General features: G+C 45.0%; 1 protein-coding gene across 1 annotated transcript in view; it reads right to left on the bottom strand.

Annotated features, from left to right (window-relative positions):
* LOC144599986 (shootin-1-like) overlaps positions 1-19,453 on the bottom strand; it is a 59,802-nt gene extending 40,349 nt beyond the window's left edge. Inside the window, 2 exon segments of the mRNA XM_078411281.1 lie at positions 8,215-8,275; positions 19,320-19,453. Of these exon segments, the coding sequence (XP_078267407.1) occupies positions 8,215-8,275; positions 19,320-19,403 (145 nt within the window). The 5' untranslated portion in view covers positions 19,404-19,453.
* Between the last annotated feature and the right edge of the window lie 1,037 nt (positions 19,454-20,490).

Below are 20,490 nucleotides of genomic sequence, written 5' to 3'. Positions count from 1 at the left end.
GTCAAACACAAAGTGAATTTTAGTTTAGTTTAGCTTATTGTCAAGTACGCCAAAGTCCAGTGAAAAGCTTTTGTTGCATGCTAACCGGTCAGTGGACAGACTATACATGCTAACCGGTCAGTGGACAGACTATACATGCTAACCGGTCAGTGGACAGACTATACATGATTACAATCAAGCCATCCACACTGTATGTGTTGATTTATGTGTTGAATAGGTCAGGAGATCTCATTATTGGCAACAATGCTGAATACAAGATTCAACTGTCAGGCCATGAGGTCGTAAGGGATAAGGAAAGAATTAGGCCATTCGGCCCATCAAGTCTACTCCATTGAATCATGGCTGATCTATAGCAACTACATGGCAGCTCCAATGCCGTTTACCCACTAAATAAAAAACAGATTGATTTCTGGTTTCTAGAGGGAGAGACAAATTACATTTTGCAATAATCTTTGGCAAAGATTCTCCTGGAGCAGAGGTAGTCCTGGAAACATGGTCACTTGCTGCTGTTATCTCAATGCCAATAATGGCAAAATGGATGATCATCTACTCCATGTTATTTCATGTTTTTCTGGCCACATTTTGGCTTGTTCCAAGCTTGCACACCTGAGATGATTTCTGCATCAGATGACGTAATTTCCCACAGTGTTCCTTGGGATCATGTAAAATTATCTCATATTGAACCAGAGGTAAATCCGCAATGAGATTGGATGACAAAATAATTTTAAAGTTGGGAAATTAAGAGTTTGAATAAACAGGTCTTTCTCAGGCTGGGAGGATGTACCTAGTGGCATGCTCTTAGGATCAGCTCATGGCCTTAATTATTTATGATTTATATTAATAAACGGAAGGAGGGAACAGATTGTAAGGTATCCAAGTATCCCGATGAAATGAATGGCCGGCATGTTGTGATATGAGGATTCTGTGACTGAATACGGATAGGTTGAATAATTGGATGAAAACTTAACAAATGGAGTTGAACATGAGAAAGAGTAAGGGCAGTCTTCGGAAAGACGAACTGAGAGACTATTACTGTCCATGAATCTCAAATATTAAGCAGCCGGGTGCAGCCAGTGGTTAGGAAGGTGTATTGCATATTGGCCTTTACTGTGGAATAAACAAACAATTTCAATCAAGTGCTGTTAAATGTTATGACAGCTTTGGTATTGGGGAAAGAAGAAGCTGGTTCTGAATGAACCGGAACTGTGCTTCATAAAGTCACACATTCAAACACCGATCATAGACCCAGGTGAAAATGGTTTTCAATGTTAATAGCACCCATAATATCCAGTCCAGTGGGTATCTTTGGAATGATGTAACACGTAGAAGGGACTGATCTCGTAATGCATGTCCTTCATAAGCTCTATAATGGTGGCATGACAATGCTATAGTCTGGCAGCAAATGAACAGACTTTGAATAGGATTAAGTTTGCATTCTGTCAGTTTGAGGTCCGTTACAAGATATGAAAAGTAACAGTGGATCTGCTTTGCGTGGGGACCAAGACTTGCCCTATTGAGAGGCATAGATTGGGTAGACAGTCAGACTCCTTTACACAAGGGTGAAAATGTCAAAGAGCTTTAGATGAGAGGGACAAAGCTTAAAGGAGATGGGCATGGCAAGCTTTTTTAGGCAGAGGATGGTGTATGCCTGAAACACGCTGCCAGGGCCGCGTAGGGGGGAGGCAGGTACGATTTAAGAGATGTTTGGATAGACAATGGATATGTAGGGAATGGAGGGATATTGATCACGTGCAGGCAGTGGAGATTAGTTTTACTTGGCATCATGTTTGACATGGACATTTTGGGCTGAAGGACCTGTTCCTGTGCTGTACTGGAGGACCCTGTTCCTGTGCTGTACTGGAGGACCTGCTCCTGTGCTGTACTGGAGGACCTGTCCTGTGCTGTACTGGAGGACCCTGTTCCTGTGCTGTACTGGAGGACCTGTTCCTGTGCTGTACTGGACCTGTTCCTGTGCTGTACTGGAGGACCTGTCCTGTGCTGTACTGGAGGACCCTGTTCCTGTGCTGTACTGGAGGACCTGTTCCTGTGCTGTACTGGAGGACCTGTCCTGTGCTGCACTGGAGGACCTGTCCTGTGCTGCACTGAAGGACCTGTCCTGTGCTGTACTGGGCCTATTCCTGTGCTGTACTGGACCCTGTTCCTGTGCTGTACTGGAGGACCTGCTCCTGTGGTGTATTGGAGGACCTGTTCCTGTGCTGTACTGTACTGCTCTATGTTTTATGTCTAAGGTGTTTATCTGTGGTCACTGTGTCCCAGGCTGTCAGAGCTCAATGCCTCTCATGTCTTTCATTCTGCCCTCAGTGCTCTGTGACCATATATGTGTGTTGGACCAAATACACATATGTACTTCTGATGTTTGGATAAAGCACAGCTCATGCTTACAGAGGGCCAGAGCCAATTTGAAAAGTAAACAGCGAGAATAGGGAAATATGAAAATAACCATCAATGAAGCAAGTTAGTGAAATATCAAGTCTCAAAACCTTACTTTGTTGAGGTAAGAGAATCCACCAACAGAGCAATGAAACAGGTGGGCAGAGGCGGTGGGGTAGCTCTGCTGGTGAGGGTCGAAATTCAGTCCCTTGCAAGGGGTGATATAGGGACTGACGAGGTAGAGTCACTGTGGATTGAGTTGAGGAATTGTAAAGGCAAGAAGACACTAATTGGTGTTATCTACAGACCCCCAAATAATAGCCCGGATGTAGGGTGTAAGATGCAGCAGGAGTTAAAAACTGGCATGTAAGAAAGGTGATGCCACTGTGGTGATGGGGGATTTCAATGTGCAGGTAGACTGGGAAAATCAGGTTGGTTCTGGACCCCAAGAAAGAGAGTTTGTAGAGTGCCTCCGAGATGGATTCTTAGAGCAGCTTGTAATGGAGCCTACCAGACAAAAGGAAATTCTGGATTTAGTGTTGTCCAATGAACCAGATTTGATAAAGAGAACTCGAGGTAAATGAACCGCTTGGAGGAAGTGACCATAATATGATTAGTTTTAATCTGCAATTTGAGAAGGAGAAGGTTAAATCGGAAGTGTCCGTGTTGCAGTTGAACAAAGGGGACTATGAAGGCATGAGAGAGGAGCTGGCCAAAGTAGACTGGAAAGGGATCCTAGCAGGAATGACGGTGGAACAGCAATGGCAGGAATTTCTGGGAATAATCCGGAAGATGCAGGATCATTTCATTCCAAAAAGGAAGAAAGATTCTAAGGGGAGTAGGAGGCAATCGTGGCTGACAAGGGAAGTTAGGGATGGAATAAAACTAAAAGAAAAGATGTATAACACAGCAAAGAGTAGCGGGAAGCCAGAGGATTGGGAAACTTTCATAGGACAACAGAAGGTAACAAAACGGGCAATACGGGCTGAATAGATGAAGTACGAGGGAAAGCTGGCCAAGAATATAAAGAAGGACAGTAAAAGCTTCTTTAGATATGTTAAGAGAAAAAGAGCAGCAAAGTCAAATGTGGGTCCCTTGAAGGCAGACACAGGTGAAATTATTATGGGTAACAAGGAAATGGCAGAAGAATTGAATAGGTACTTCGGATCTGTCTTCACTAAGGAAGACACAAACAATCTCCCAGATGTACTAGAGGATAGAGGATCTAAGGGGGTAGAGGAACTGAAACAAATTTTCATTAGGCGAGAAATTGTATTGAGTAGACTAATGGGACTGAAGGATGATAAATCCCCTGGGCCTGATGGTCTGCATCCCAGAGTCCTCAGGGAGGTGGCTCTAGAAATAGTGGATGCATTTGGTGATCATTTTCCAATGTTCAATAGATTCAGGATCAGTTCCTGTGGATTGGAGGATAGCTAATGTTATCCCACTTTTCAAGAAAGGAGCGAGAGAGAAAACGGGGAATTACAGACCAGTTAGCCTGACTTCCTGATGGGAAAGATGTTGGAGTCAATTATTAAAGAGGTAATAACGGTGCATTTGGATAGCAGTAAAAGGATAAGTCCTAGTCAGCATGGATTTATGAAAGGGAAATCATGCTTGACTAATCTTCTGGAATTTTTTGAGGATGTGACAAGTAAAATGGATGAAGGGGAGCCAGTGGATGTTGTGTATCTAGACTTTCAGAAAGCCTTTGATAAGGCCCCGCACGGGAGATTAGTGACTAAAATTAGAATACATGGTATTGGGGGTAGGGTGTTGACATGGATAGAAAATTGGTTGGCAGACAGGAAGCAAAGAGTAGGAGTAAACGGGTCCTTTTCAGAATGGCAGGCAGTGGAGAGTGGAGTGCTGCAAGGCTTGGTGTTGGGGCCGCAACTGTTTACCATATATATTAATGATTGGAAAAGGGCATTAGAAGCAACACTAGCAAGTTTGCGGATGACACAAAGCTGGGTGGCAGGATGTTAGGAGATTGCAGGGTGACCTGGACAGGTTGAGTGAGTGGGCCGATGCGTGGCAGATGCAGTATAATATTGATAAATGTGAGGTTATCCACTTTGGCGGCAAAAACAAGGTGGCAGAATATTATCTCAATGGTGATAGGTTAGGTAAGGGGGAGGTGCAGCGAGACCTGGGTGTCCTTGCACACCAGTCACTGAAAGTTGGCGTGCAGGTACAGCAGGCAGTGAAGAAACCTAATGGCATGTTGGTCTTCATAACAAGAGGATTTCAGTATTGGAGTAAAGAGGTTCTTTTGCAGTTGTATAGGGCCCTGGTAAGACCACATCTGGAGTATTGTGTACAGTTTTGGTCTCCTAATTTGAGGAAGGACATTCTTGTAATTGAGGCAGTGCAGCGTAGGTTCACAAGGTTAATCCCTGGGATGGAGGGACTGTCAAATGAGGAAAGATTGAAAAGACTAGGCTTGTATTCACTGGAGTTTCGAAGGATGAGAGGGGATCTTATAGAAACATATAAAATTATAAAAGGACTGGACAAACTAGATGCAGGAAAAATGTTCCCAATGTTGGGCGAGTCCAGAACCAGGGGCCACAGTCTTAGAATAAAGGGGAGGCCATTTAAAACTGAGGTGAGAAGAAACTTTTTCACCCAGAGAGTTGTGAATTTGTGGAATTCTCTGCCACAGAGGGCAGTGGAAGCCAATTCACTGGATGGATTTAAGAGAGAGTTAGATAGAGCCCTGGGGGCTAGTGGAATCAAGGGATATGGGGAGAAGGCAGGGGCACGGGTTACTGATTGTGGATGATCAGCCATGACCACAATGAATGGCGGTGCATGCTCGAAGGGCCGAATGGCCTCCTCCTGCACCTATTTTCTATGTTTCTATGTTTCTAAACAGAATAATAAAAGTTTCATTCTCTAAAATATCCATTTGCAAAAAATAGAGCAAAGGTCTGTGTGTAAATCAACACTCCAGTCAGGGCAGCCAGTGCTGAATTATTCAGACCCACAGCTGAATTATTCAGAAGAATAGTGGAATCCTCCCTTCCCCAACACCATTCCTCTGTTATTACAAAAGCAGAACAAGTCATTTATTTATGAGCTGGGAGACTGAATCTGATATAATATACACTAACTCATGCTTGATGACCCCCAACTGGACCATCCAACTAATTGCTGGCAGTATCTTTCATTCTTTCTTTTCTGTCTTTTTTTATTGGATTATAATTTCTATTTTATCTCTAATCTTTCATCACAAGTAAAGGTTGATTTCAAGACTCTTCCCATCGAACCATAATGTTGTTCTGTCTGTTCCCTGCGACATAATGTTAATGCAATTGCACAGTGAGTGCACAGAGCACAAACAAGGTGACTTGTTCATCCCACTCCATTAGTGGCAGCGTGTGCTGTTAACAGCCCTCCCTACACCAAGGGAACAGGAGGCCGCTGGTGCAGTTTCCTCGGGTCAGTAACATATAATGTTCAGCAATATACCAATGATTGAGACAAAATATATCTATCTACTATAACGGGGCACAATTTCTGTTGCATTTCTTTTCCCCCAACAGAATAATCCCAGACAAACACAACACACACAAATGTGAGTATTATTCTGTCTTTTCAGAAAGTTCTTTCGAGGTTCTGTTAGGACATGCAAAGAATCTAGTAGTTAATAGAAACCCCCATTCACACAAAATAAGTTAGGTATTCGCAATAGATTCCACGCAGTATTCATTTAGACACTGCCTGTCCATCAAAGTCCAGTTTTCTTTTGAGTGCTGTGTTTACAAACCTATGTGCTGCTTTAAGTAAGAATTTCATTGTTTCATTTTGGTACATATGACAATTAAATAATCTTGACTCTTGAAAAATCTGATTAAGTTATCTCTTTTTTTACGTACCAGTCCATCTTTAATAGAAACCAGAGGGGCAACTTCTTCTCATCTTTCAATTCTTTCCTCCTTTAGCTTAAACTTATGTCCTCTGGTTCTTGATTCTCCAATTTTGGGTAAAAGACTGCATTCACCCTATCTAGTCCGCTCATGGATTTATATACATCCTTTAGATCATCTCTCAGTCTCTTGCACTCCAATAGTCAAGGGATAGCCAATCGTTCCACCACAACTAGAAAGCAGCTGTTCCCGAACTAAGCTGAGATGCATCCTGGCAGTGTGCTTTCTATGGTGCATCTGTACTATCTACTCATTGGTGACCCTTGGACTATCAATGTTCGGACTTTACTGGCTTTACCTTGCATTAAACGTTATTCCCTTATCATATATCTGTACACTATAAATGGCTCAATGTAATCATGTATTGTCTTTCTGCTGACTGGGATAACGCAACAAAAGCTTTTCACTACCTCGGTACACATGACAATAAACTAAACTGAACTGAACTAATAGTCTGTCCTTCCTCTCCCTATAGCTCAGGTCCCAAGTCCTAGCAACAGCCTCATAAATCTTCTCTGCCCTCTTTCCTGTTTTACAAAATTCTTCCTATAGCAAGGTAACCAAAATTTAATAAAATATCTCAAAGGCGGCCTCACCAACGTTTTGTTCAACAGTAACCTAACATCCCTACTACTGTGCCTAGCTTCCGAAACACTTGCCTGAACCGCCATCTTGTGCCGGGACCCGACCAGAAACCTCACCTATCTATATTCTCCAAAGGTACTGCCTGACCTGCTGAGTTACTCTAGCAATTTGCATTCTTTTGTGTTTCTTGTTTCTACATCCCAACTTCTATGCTCAAAACTTCTACATTCAATACCCTGACTAGTAAAGGCCAATGTACCTGTGATGCCACTTTCTGGGATCTAAGTACTTGCACTCCTAGATCCGAGAGAGTTAGATTTAGCTCTGAGGGCTAAGGGTATCAAGGGATATGGGGGGAAAGCAGGAACGGGGTACTGATTCTGGATGATCAGCCATGATCGTATTGAATGGCGGTGCTGGCTCGAAGGGCCGTATGGCCTACTCCTGCACCTATTCTCTATGTTTCTACAGTATGTTTCTATCTCTCTGTTCTGCTTGGAGTAAAGGTTTGGATTAATTTTGTCCAAACATCAGGCTTTGTTGAATTGTTTTACAATGAGGGTTTTTTTTGCAGTGAAACTCCCAAAGGCAGCAAATTATATTTGTGCATAGTGCTATATTTATTACCAAAGAAAATAAATAAACCATCTTTCTCCTCAATACTGGCAATAGATTGACAGTGAGAACAATGAACAATTAGTTCAATTAATACATTTCACATGTTAAAATCCCAGCATTATTTGGTGTATTATACATTCTTTACTCATTGACAAAGTTACTGATTGCCAAGAGGGATTAGAACCAGTGCCGTACTGTAATTCACATCATCCATTGCTCTCAATGTATCAACAAGGCAATGCTGGCATCATATAACAACTCCAGGCTGATATGATTGATTGTCTTCTTAATTACAGAGTTTTGTTAACATAGTTAATCAACAGTGATAGCTAAAGATCAACTTGCCATAAACTTTCTCGCAAGACTAAGGAAGTTTGGCATGTCTCCAAAGACTCACCAACTTCAGCAGATCCACCATAGAAAGCACACTGTCAGGATGCATCACAGCTTGATTTGGGAACACCTCTTTCAAAGATGGCAAGAAATTGCAGAGTTGTAGATGTAATCCAGTGCATCACTGAGACCAGGTTTTCCACCATTGATTCCATCTAATGCTTTAGGAAAGCAGCCAACCTAATCAAGGATCACCCAGTCATTCCCTCTTCTCCCCACTCCCATTGGGCAGAAGATACAAAAGCTTGAAACCATGTACCACCAGATTCAGGAACAGGAAAAAACATACCTCTCTTAATCTGTTTCAGCTGCCTCTCAGCCTCATCTCGTTCCCGAGCAAGTCGCTTACACTAAAAAGGAAAAACGAATAAGATTGTTCTTCAGTGATCAGGCCACACATCAGCTAATTAAATCATAATAAGCATTGTAAAGCTTTTAACAGCCCTGTCTTATTCACAAAAACAGCGTAACCCTGAAGATCATTCTGATGGGAACAGGTTAGAGTTGCAGCTGAGGGTGGCTGCTTGTATTCATGTTCTACATTAGGTGATGTGTGGAACTGGAAGCTGCAGAGTTCCAACAGACAAGGTAAAGATACCAAGTTCTCATTGTCCATGATGAGGAATGAGCACTTCACTTTACAGAACACTTCCTCTTCTCTTTCCACAGTGTCTTGATTTGTATTCTGTGGCCTTGTAAACCCACATTATAGACAATAGGTGCAGGAGGAGGCCATTCAGCCCTTCGGGCCAGCACCGCCATTCAATGTGATTATGGCTGATCATTCTCAATCAGTACCCCGTTCCTGCCTTCTCCCCGTACTCCCTGACTCCGCTATCCTTAGGAGCTTAACATTACCACATTAATTCCGTGAGCTGTGAAAACACAAGAGACTGCAGGTACTGGAGCAAATTTCAAAGTACTGGAGGAACTCAGTGGATCAGGCAGCATCTGTGGAGGGAATGGACAGTTGACGTTTCGGGTCAGGTCTGTTCTTCCTGACTGAGAGAGTAGAGGGGAGATAACTGGTCTAAAGAGTTATACCACCATGTTACACTCCCCGCTACTCCTGAGTACAGCTATGTGTGTCGTTTGGTGTTCTTTGGTCATGTGTGCACCTCTGGCCATGCGTGCAATGTATGATAGGGCTACATTGTGGGTCGCTTGGTGTTCTTTGGTCATGTGTGCACCTCTGGCCATGTGTGCAATGTATGATAGGGCTACAGCTGAGATGCCCGGTGAATGCTGGACACAGCGTGTGCGAGCAGCTTTCATAGCAGGAGTTCATGGTTCTGCTGCCTCTTGTCCATGTGACAGCGGTCCTCCAAACCTGGCCTGCTTCCACATCCAGCGATGAACTGTGCCTCTAAACCAATGCAATTATGTATCAGGGCGAGCTGAGAGATACCAGCCTGATGGGCTTGGTATTGTGCTTATTAAAATATGTAATTTTCAGGACATTTACTCTCCCTTTACTGTTTTCTGCAGAGAAGAATGCGAATTTCTCTCTGACCTCTGGCAGTATTTGACAAGGAGCTTGGAGAATCCATTATTATCCACATTCTTTGATTCTGATTGATTGTCCTTGAAATTCAATCGGGCTGTTTTATATGAGGAAAGCAAAAGCTTTGGAGTCTAATTTGTGGATGATCAGCCATGATCGCCATGAATGGCGATGCTGGCTCGAAGGGCCAAATGGCCTCCTCCTGCACCTGCACCTATTTTCTATGTTTCTAATGTATTTTGAAAAATGCTGTGCATTTGATAAGGCAGAAGTGACCTTGGTGTTACATTTTATTCAGCAGTTTTCCACTGACATAACATCTTGTGTTAGATGCTCATGACAAGAGCATGTCCTTGTGAGGAATATGTGTTCTATGAGTTCTTAACTCCTAGCAAAGTCCATTGCAGAGATTGCAGACTAATACTCCAGAAAATCAAACAAGATGTGCCTGTTTATTCAGGAGTTCTCACAGACTGCCTCTGAACTTTCTCTGCAGTTCAAAGAGATGTTAGTCATGTAATACAATCCTTAAAGCCTCAGAGCAACAATTATTCTTCTCAACCAATATCACTTACACTGCACTGCTTTCCCACTAACAAAAATAATCTAATAAATCTACAGATATTACAAATGTAACCAAGTCACAGGGTCTGGCACTCTCTGTATGATGTCTGCAGACATTGGACTTTGTCTGTGGAACTGATGTGTTACAATGCTGAGAACTATATTCTGCACTCGATCTTCCCCTTTGCTTTATCTATTATACTTGAGTTTGACTTGATTGTATTTATATATAGTATTTATAAATAGTATTATCTGACTTGATTGGATAGCACACAAAATGAAGCTTTTTTCTGTACCTCGGTGCATGTGACAATAATAAGCTAAACCTATATCCTGAGTTTCCTGTACATCACATTTGGTGGTTGTGGAGGATGACATTGTTTCACAGCTGAGAAAAATTGCTGTGAGTTGATGTTCTGTTGCAATGTTTTGCTCTCCTTCCATGAACGTGATGTTTCTTAATACCACCTTTGCAATCAGTCTGATCTTTCTTCTTCCCATCAGAGGCTGAGTGGGAGGGAGAACTGAAACAGTATTTTGCTCCAATGCTCTTTATAAATTGTTCAAATTGCAAAAATTTACACTGTGAGCTTGATGGGATTTCTTCTGTGGAAGCCAATGTGGCCCAAACATAAGTCTTGATACTCTTTAGTGCACTCTCTAGTGATGTGTGAGCCGACAAGTCTTATCTAAAACCACTGACGATGGATTCATGCCAAAAGGTTGTCCACACCATTTTCAGAATGGTCGATGTGCTCCTATTGGAATGGCATAAGAGGCCAAGAGTATAATTCCATTAGAGCATTTGCACCTTTCTTATTTTTGAGCACTACCCATATCGCCTCAGTGGATGAACCTCCAGTTCATCTTCTCCAATTGCTGCCATAACACTCTCCTCATTACTAATGCAACTCCTCCACATCTTTTACTTCTCTCTCTCTATCACATCTGCATGTGTATGGAATGACTGTACTCATGCATGATATGATTTACCTGCACAGCAAACAAACACATTTTTTCACTATATCTCGGCCAAATGGCCTGTTTCTGCTCCATGAAATTCCATGATTCAATTAATGAACCGGCTCAGTGATGATTTCCAGTAAGTGAATGAAAGCAGGAGCAATGAAACCCCTGAGCTCATTGGTTAATGAAGCTCCTGAGCTATTGGGCTGATAAGATGCAAAAGCCCCCACTTCCCATTCAGGCTCCAGTCTTTTACAGTTGTTGGTCTGGCTGCTGTTTGCCTGAACAAAAGCTCAGTGTCAAAATGAACTGCCTATAAAGATTCCTTTGATGGTGGTCTGTGCACTCACCAGAAACAGGTGCTGTTCCTTTGCACCGGTTCTCAAGAGCTTTAACCCGTGACCTCAGTTTACAAAACTGCTTTGTGACCGCACCCAATGAGTCTTTCGGACTTGGAAGGATTGCCAGAGGCTGGCATTGGTATCTAAGCTCCCCAGCATCTCTAGGTTCAGTGAGTCAGCACTTAATCACATCAAGCAGGTCAGGTTCGGGTTCTGTGGTCGGGTGAAATGGTCTTGGTCAGGACCTTGCAGGAGCAACAGAGACAGCACTATGTGGCTGTGTGGTGACAATTTCGCCTTCTGGGTCAGAAGACAGTTGGCTAAATCCAGACATTATACACGTTATTTGATGTTGAGACACCCATGTTGATCTGTGGGAACAGTAAATGTGGTGGATCGCTCACTCACCATTACCGGTGGCTACTAATGATTCCAACATTTGAAGGAGAGTAAGGAGCTCCCTTGGCCAGCCGTTTAATTTCAAGATACAGCGTGGAAACAGGCCCTTCGGCCCACAGAGCCACTCCAGCCAGTGATCACCATACACTCGTTCTATTCTACATACTAGGGTAAATTTACAGAAGCCAATTAACCTACAAACATGCATGTCTTTGGGATATGGGAGGAATCCAGTGCACTTGGATGGAGAAAACCCACGTGGTCACAGGGAGAATGTGCAAACTACATTCAGACAGCCCCCGTGGTCAGGATCAAACCTGGGTCCCTGACATTGTAAGGTAGCTGATCTACCACTGTGTTGCCCCACAGCTATTCCTCAGTTAATACCATAGTGCAAATTAGCAGGCTAAAATACAAAGTGCTGTAGGAACACAGCAGGTCAGATGCTGGAGGGAATGGGCATGTTAGAAACACAGAAACATAGAAAATAGGTGCAGGAGTAGGCCATTTGGCCCATCGAGCCATCTAACATGATCATGGCTGATCATCCTAATTTAGAACCGCGTTCCTGCTTTCTCCCCATATCCCTTGATTCCGTTAGCCCTAAGAGCTATATCTAACTCTCTCTTGAAAACATTCAGTGAATTGGCCTCCACTGACTTCTGTGGCAGAGAATTCCTCAGATTCACAACTCTCTGGGTGAAAAGGTTTTTCTCCATCACAATCCTATATGGCCTACTCCTTATTCTTAAACTGTGACCCCTTGTTCTAGACTCCCACAACATCGGGAACATTTTTCCTGCACCTAGCCTGTCCAATCCTTTAAGATTTTTATGTGTTTCTATAAAATCCTTCTAAATTCCAATGAATACAAGCCTAGTCAATCCATTCTTTCATCGTATGTTGGGACCTATCAGACTGATGAGATTATTTGTTTGATTGTGCTGAGTCATTGGTTGCTGTGTCTCCTACATACAATACAATACAATACAATACAATACAATACAATACAATACAATACAATACAAAAGAAGAAGGTCTGAAGAAGGGTCTCGACCCGAAACGTCACCCATTCCTTCTCTCCCGAGATGCTGCCCGACCTGCTGAGTTACTCCAGCATTTTGTGAATAAATCGATTTGTACCAGCATCTGCAGTTATTTTCTTATCTTACAATACAATACAATATATCTTTATTGTCATTGTACCCAGGGGTACAACGAGATTGGGAATGCGCCTCCCATACGATGCAATAATTTAGGTAATTTAGACAGCAGCAACCCAACGAAACGAACAGTTGTAACAGTTTTGGACAGGGTAAAGTGCAAGTTGATCTATGCGTTGTGGCCATCCGGCTCAGCAGGACCGGTTCATAGCAGCTATGGCCCTGGGGATGAAGCTGTTCCTGAGTCTGGAGGTGCGGGCATAGAAGGCCTTGTATCGTCTGCCCGATGGAAGGAGTTCGAACAGACTGTTGTAGGGGTGTGAAGAGTCTTTGTGGATGCTGGTGGCTTTTCTGAGGCATCGTGTGTTGTAGATGCCCTCCAAGTCTGGTAGCTGTGTTCCGATGGCCCTCTGAGCTCTATGGACTACCCGCTGTAGAGCTTTCCTTTCTGCCTCCGTGCAGCTGAGGTACCACACAGGGATTCCATGCGTTAGGATGCTCTCTATGGTGCAGCGGTAGAAGGTCGTCAGCAGCTGTTGGGGTAGACCAGACTTTTTCAGTGTTCTTAAGTAGAACAGTCTTTGTTGTGCCTTCTTGACCAGCGCAGCAGTGTTATTGGACCATGTTAGGTCCTCCGAAATGTGAGTGCCCAGAAACTTGAAGCTGGACACTCTCTCCACACTGACCCCGTTGATAGAGATCGGGGCATATTCCCCGTTATGTGACCTACGGAAGTTGATGATCAGCTCCTTGGTCTTGGTGGTATTTAGGGACAGGTTGTTATCCGAGCACCAGTCCGCCAGGTTCTGCACCTCCACTCTATAGTTTGTTTCATCCCCGTTGGTGATCAGCCCGATCACCGTTGTGTCATCTGCAAACTTGACAATGGTGTTGGTGTCGAATGCAGGAACACAGTCGTGTGTGAAGAGGGAGTAGAGCATGGGGCTCAGAACACAGCCCTGTGGTGTGCCGGTACTCAGGGTGATAGTGGAGGACAGGTGCGGGCCCATTCTCACTGCCTGCGGTCGTTCCAGCAGGAAGTCCAGGATCCAGTCACATAATGACGAGCTAAGGCCTAGCTGGTGGAGTTTGGTGATGAGCTTGGTGGGGATGACCGTGTTGAAGGCGGAGCTATAGTCTATGAATAGCATCCTCACGTACGTGCCCTGTCTCTCTAGGTGAGTCAGGACAGTGTGAAGAGCCAGAGAGATGGCGTCCTCTGTAGATCTATTTGCCCTGTATGCAAATTGATGTGGGTCCAGTGAGTCAGGGATGCTGGATTTGATGTGTGAGAGGACCAGCCTCTCAAAGCACTTCATGACTATCGGCGTTTGGGTTTAAAGCATTTTACATAACATATAACATAACAACACTTTATTGTCACTCGGCTTTTTACACCGGAAGAAATTTCAGCAGTCACACAAAACACAGCAAAAAAGAAAAGAACACAGGACACCCCAACACAAACATCCATCAGTGACTCCAAACACCCCCTCACTGTGATGGAGGCAACAAAACTTCCCTTCTCTTCCCCCCGGTCATGAAAGAAAAACATGTCTTAATTATTATATCTGATTTCAATATCTTCGGTTGATAATGGGAAATTGAGTCATTTACCCATCACTATGCTTGTAATCCAAAAGTCCAGGTGGAAGTTCAGATACTTGAGCAGAGAGTTAGCAGCATTAGCCTTGCCCAAGGAACTTATAACCAAGGCTTATATTTGTGTATTGTTCATCACACACATAACCAGGCTGATATTGTGTATTGTGCAAAGCATGTGGAACTTAAGCTGACCAGGCTGATGTTGTGTATTGCCCATAACTCAGGCTGGTGTGTGTTGTGCAAAGAGCACGTGTAACCCAGGCTGATGTTGTGTGATTGTCCACAAAGCGTATGGTGTAAAGGATACATCAGCGACCTTGGAAACATTGCCAGTAAAAGGCTTTCAACTGAACAGAGTGGAGATAGAAAATTGTTGGAAGAGGAAAAGTCATTGATTGATTTAAGGAGAATGCAAACATCCTTAATTTCAGCACATGATGACATTACAGTAATCTATTTTCAGACGATAATTGGCTAGACAGTATTGATTCCCATAAATTATACATGAATTCTACATTTTGTTTATAGCATTGCATTGATACGGTCAATTTAGAATATAAGTTCATTAATGCACTGTTTGGTTAATAAAAAACCTTTCATTTAATTTGCAGTGTGCACAATTGCACAAAAATACACACATACAAACCCCGAATGAGAGGAATAGATCGGGTAGGTGCACAATCTCTTGCCCAGAGTAGGAGAATCATGGACCCGAGGACATAGATTCAAGGTTACGAGGAAAAGATTTAATAGGAATCTGAGGGGTAACGTTTTCACACAAAGGGTGGTGGGTTTATGGAACGAGCTGCCAGAGGAGGTAGTTGAGGCTGGGAATATCCCAATGTTTAAGAAACAGTTGGACAGGTACATGGATAGGACAGGTTTTTTGGGATATGGACCAAGCGCAGGCAGGTGGGACTAGTGTAGCTGGGACATGTTGGCCGGTGTGGGCAAGTTGGGCCAAAGGGCCTATTTCCACACTGTATCACTCTATGGCTCAATGAATGCCTACAAAATATGACAGATCTGATAATCCTAAGAAGTTCTGGAGAATATGGACAGACGACTTTACAGTCTGAAGAAGGGTCCCGATCTGAAACGTCTCCTTTCCATGTTCACCAGAAATGCTGCCTGACCCGCTGAGTTACTCCAGCACGTTGTGTCATAGAGTTATAGAGTGATACAGTGTGGAAACAGATGACAAACAGTAACGGGCCCAGCACTGAACCCTGAGGCACACTACTAGTCACAGGCCTCTGTCTTTGTTTGTAAACTAGCATCTGTAGTTCAGTGTCTATTTCCAACTTTCAGATGCTGGTTAATACCCACAGGTTAGTTGTACTTGATGGATCTATGCTGACCATATCTCAAAGGGTCTCGACCCGAAACGTCACCCATTCCTTCTTTCCTGAGATGCTGCCTGACCTGCTGAGTTACTCCAGCATTTTGTGAATAAATACCTTCGATTTGTACCAGCATCTGCAGTTATTGTCTTATACTATATATATATCTCAACCCCTGGTCAGGTTAGTTGTCTGGCCACATTAAAATAGGTTCCTATTGCCCATAGGAAGCATGAAAGGACAAGCATGTTGAGCACAATGCATTGCGTAGAGCAATGGTTGATATATCAACATCTCTCTCTCCCCCCCCCCCCTCCCCACACACACACACACACACACACACACACACACACAGATTAACTGCTAGAGCTGCCCTTCCGAGGATTTCTAATCACAACCGCCCGCGTAACAAAACTGCTTCATTGAATTTAACAGGCAGACAACACTGTTCATAAACGTCTCCTGTGAGCCGAGCAAGCACTCTCATTAATCTTTGTCTGCCTTACTCCCTCCCACTGGAGTCAATTTCACTGCGGCAACTCTAAAGTCAGAATACAAATGTTACACCCTTCCTTAGGAAAATAACCGGTTCTCAACCCACACTCTGAGCCTTCCTTCATTGATTATTCCGTAGACACTGTACGCTGTTCTTTGTTTCATGCAATCAGGGCGTCTGGCAAGCACTCTAGCTTGCTCTTCCATATTACATTTCCCAGCCAGCCTTTTTCCATTTAAAGATGTCTCCTTGCTAAGGTGCACTCTTTCATTGCCGTGCCTGCGTGGTGATTTCTGTTACATGTGCAATGTTGCAGGACCCATTTGCATGTGCATTTAGATGAATCAAGCTGATATTGAGATTAAACTATGATTCACTTATTATCAGCCGCACTTATAGATCATCTTGCAAAATCATAACACCACGGACTAATTGATGTAGTACTGACAATGAAAGTTAATAATAGGAATGTTTATGGCAGAGAAGATCAATGATAATGTGGTCATTAAGTCTAGATGAAGCAGTTATTCACTTGCAGGCAGAGGAGGTTAGTTTAATTTGGCAGCATGTTCAGCACCGACGTTGTGGACTGAAGGGCTTGTTCCTGTGCTATACTGTCCTCTCTAACTATATAGTTATTTCCTTCTTGTACAAATATCTGCTCCACTTTTGAAACTTAGTTTTGGACACCTTCAAGTAATGCAATCCAAATCACAACTATGATGTTTTTTTATAGAGGAAAATAACTGCAGATGCTGGTACAAATCGAAGGTATTTATTGACAAAAAGCTGGAGTGACTCAGTGGGTCAGGCAGCATCTCAGGAGAGAAGGAATGGGTGACGTTTCGGGTCGAGACCCTTCTTCAGTCTGAAGAAGGGCCTCGACCCGAAACATCTTCAGTCTGAAGAAGGGTCTCGACCCGAAATGCCACCCATTCCTTGTCTCCTGAGATGCTGCCTGCCCGCTGAGTCACTCCAGCGTTTTGTGATGCCCATGTTTGTTTTAATCCCTTACTTTCTGATTATTTTAAATCCTCCAGAATTAACTCTCTCAGTCCGTGAAAATAGTCTCACCCACTCATCAACTTGTCCCACCCCATCCCGCAAATAGTCTCACTCAATCAAACACCCTGTTCAACATTTCCTGGCTGTTTACATTCCAAGCTGGTCGTTCCCTTCTGCACCCTCCACAGGCTCGTGTTTTATAGTTCTGGACACAACTCACGATATTTGTCAAATATATTGAACGCAGTTTCACAACATGTCGCTGCGAGGTTCCAGCCCATAATACCGGGTTATTGGTACAATACCGTGGCTGTGTGTAAGGTCGGGAGGACAGTACAAGTATGACCACTGATGTGGAGTCAGTGAAACACAGGTACTAACGAACCAAACACAGAGAGAGAGAGAGAGAGAGAGAGAGAGAGAGAGAGAGAGAGAGAGAGAGAGAGAAGAGAGACGGAGGGAGAGAGAGAGAGAGAGACGGAGGGAGAGAGAGAGAGACAGAGACAGAGATAGAGAGACAGGGAGAGAGAGACAGGAAGAGAGAGACAGGAAGAGACGGGGAGAGACGGGGAGAGAGGGAGAGAGAGAATGGGCATTCTGTTTACACGGAGGGTTGAAGCAGATGTGCGACATTTAACGGCGTTGAGATAAGCACAGGGATATACAGAACAGGGAGGGATGTGGATTAGGTCCAGGTAGTTTAATGATGGTCTCAGCATCATGTTGGGCACAGACATTGTGGGCCGAAGGATCTTCTATCTGCAAATTAACTGGTAGAACCATATTTTGGGAGTAGATTATTGATATTTCATGGTGCATTTAGTATTACTGTTTAGGAGTGAATTTTCGGTAAATTTATCTCAATACACTGATTTGCAAACTGCAAAAAAAAATGGAATCAATGAATGAAACGATTCTTTAGGAAGGTGGGGTCTTCAGCTGTGTACAAAACGTGTTCTTTGTTATTCAGCAAACGCAACTCTTCCCTTGAAAAGAAGCCTTACGTACAAACACCAGCCCCACAGACTAGCCCCACAGACCAGTCCCACAGACCAGCCCCACAGACCAAGCTTGAAGTGTCACCTGGACAGTCACGGAGCTCCAGGTTATTCCCACCGCCTCGGCTCTCTCCGGACCGTAACCTGACCCCCCACACTGACCCCTCACACTGACCCCCTCACACTGACCCCTCACACTGACCCCTCACACTGACCCCTCACACAGAACAACATCTATAAAATACATCTTATGGATTAGTGCGGAGAAGGATTGAATTGATCGTTGTGGACAGACAGACGGAGGGAGCATCTTTGCTTGTGTTCCACAGGTATAAATGCTGATTCTCGGGCATGTTTCTCAGATTTCCAGAGTGTATTTGAAGTGACTGCAAATTACTGCGTGATCTTCCGACAAACATTGAAGGGAACTTCAATTTCCGATATATTTTGACCAATTGGCTTGCTAATCTTTCACAAATCATTCGCATTTGACCAGCATTTTCTCCCAGACCCAGCATGTGTCCCACGAACTCCATGTCGCCCTCGCCTCCCCCTCTCCAGCCCGACCCCACCCCACCCCACCCTGGCCCGGCCCGGGTTGTGCTCGGCTCATTGTGTCCCAGGCTATTTGCTGGAGACTCCTCTACCGTGGCCGCTCGCATCTGGGCCACTGTCTGAGCCGGCTACTGTTCAGGTGGAGAATGCAGAGATGTACAGAGAGAGAGACAGAGAGAGAGAGAGAGACAGAGAGAGAGAGAGAGAGAGAGAGAGATGTGTCGGGTTTTACACATGCATTGTCTCAATTAACATCGCCCAAATTATCAATGCACTGGTCTGGCAGCGGGGAAATAAGAAATTATAATAGACTGGAGATTTAATATCTATGCTGACAAAATGCTAAAGTATGATTGAACTATGACCACCGTTGCAAGATTGCAAGATATCTCGCAGAGCAGAGGTCTACAAAGGATGTGGAGCGGAGACAACAAGACATAACGCCGGATACCCACCTCCACTTTCATCTTCCCGACTTCATTCTGATCTTCCTGCACCAGCTCCTCTGTGATGGCCGGGGTGGAGGGGCAAGGCAGCATGATAGCGACCCACAGGCAGAGAGACTGGACCGGCAACTGGGCGAGGCAGGCAAGTCGACACAGCACTGAGCATGTGCCGTGTATCCGCCCCCATCCTGCCCTGCCCTGTGATGTGATGTGATGAAAGCGGGCCTGCACAGAGAATAGTGGTCCCCGCCCAAACACACTACCCTCACCCCCACTACCCTCACACCACTACCCTCACCCCCCACTACCCTCACCCCCACTACCCTCACCCCCACTACCCTCACCCCCACTACCCTCACCCCCACTATCCTCACACCCACTACCCTCACACCCACTATCCTCACCCCCCCCACTACCCTCACCCCCACTACCCTCACCCCCCCCACTGTCCTCACCCCCCCCACTGTCCTCACCCCCCCCCCCACTGTCCTCACCCCCCCCACTATCCTCACCCCCCCCACTGTCCTCACCCCCCCCCCACTGTCCTCACCCCCCCCCCACTATCCTCACCCCCCCCCCACTGTCCTCACCCCCCCCCCCACTGTCCTCACCCCCCCACTGTCCTCACCCCCCCCCACTATCCTCACCCCCCCCCCCCAATATCCTCACACTCACACACCCTCGCCTGTCACAGAGAATAATGGTTCCCGCCCCACACCGCCCCTCCCCTACACCTTCCCCACCACTCTACCCCCTCCTCACTGTTCAACTCCCTCTCCTCCCCTTCCCCCCACCCCACTCATATCATCCCCTGCCACGGAGAATAATGTTTGCCTTACATCATCGCCCCTCCCTACCATCTCCCCCTTCCCCACCGCTCTCCACCCTCTCCATCCCTCTTCATCACTGTGTCAACCACTCCACTCTTCCCTCACCATCCCACCACCCTACTTCCCAGTGCCCCCTCTCCACTCCCCCCACCCTCGTCATCCCTCCTTCCACACACACACTTCATCCCCTGTCACAGAGAATGCTGGTTCCCATTGCATCACCACCACCCACCCAACACCCTCCCCACCGCCCTACCCCCAACCCCTACTCCCCACACTACCCCCAACCCCTACTCCCCACACCCCCCTCTACTCCCCACTCCACCCCAACTCATCCCCCTCCACTCTCC

This window comes from Rhinoraja longicauda, chromosome 14 (assembly GCF_053455715.1).
Source record: "Rhinoraja longicauda isolate Sanriku21f chromosome 14, sRhiLon1.1, whole genome shotgun sequence".
Classification (NCBI taxonomy): domain Eukaryota; kingdom Metazoa; phylum Chordata; class Chondrichthyes; order Rajiformes; family Arhynchobatidae; genus Rhinoraja; species Rhinoraja longicauda.
Note: the sequence above shows the minus strand (reverse complement) of the source record. Positions and strands in the feature narration are given on the sequence as shown.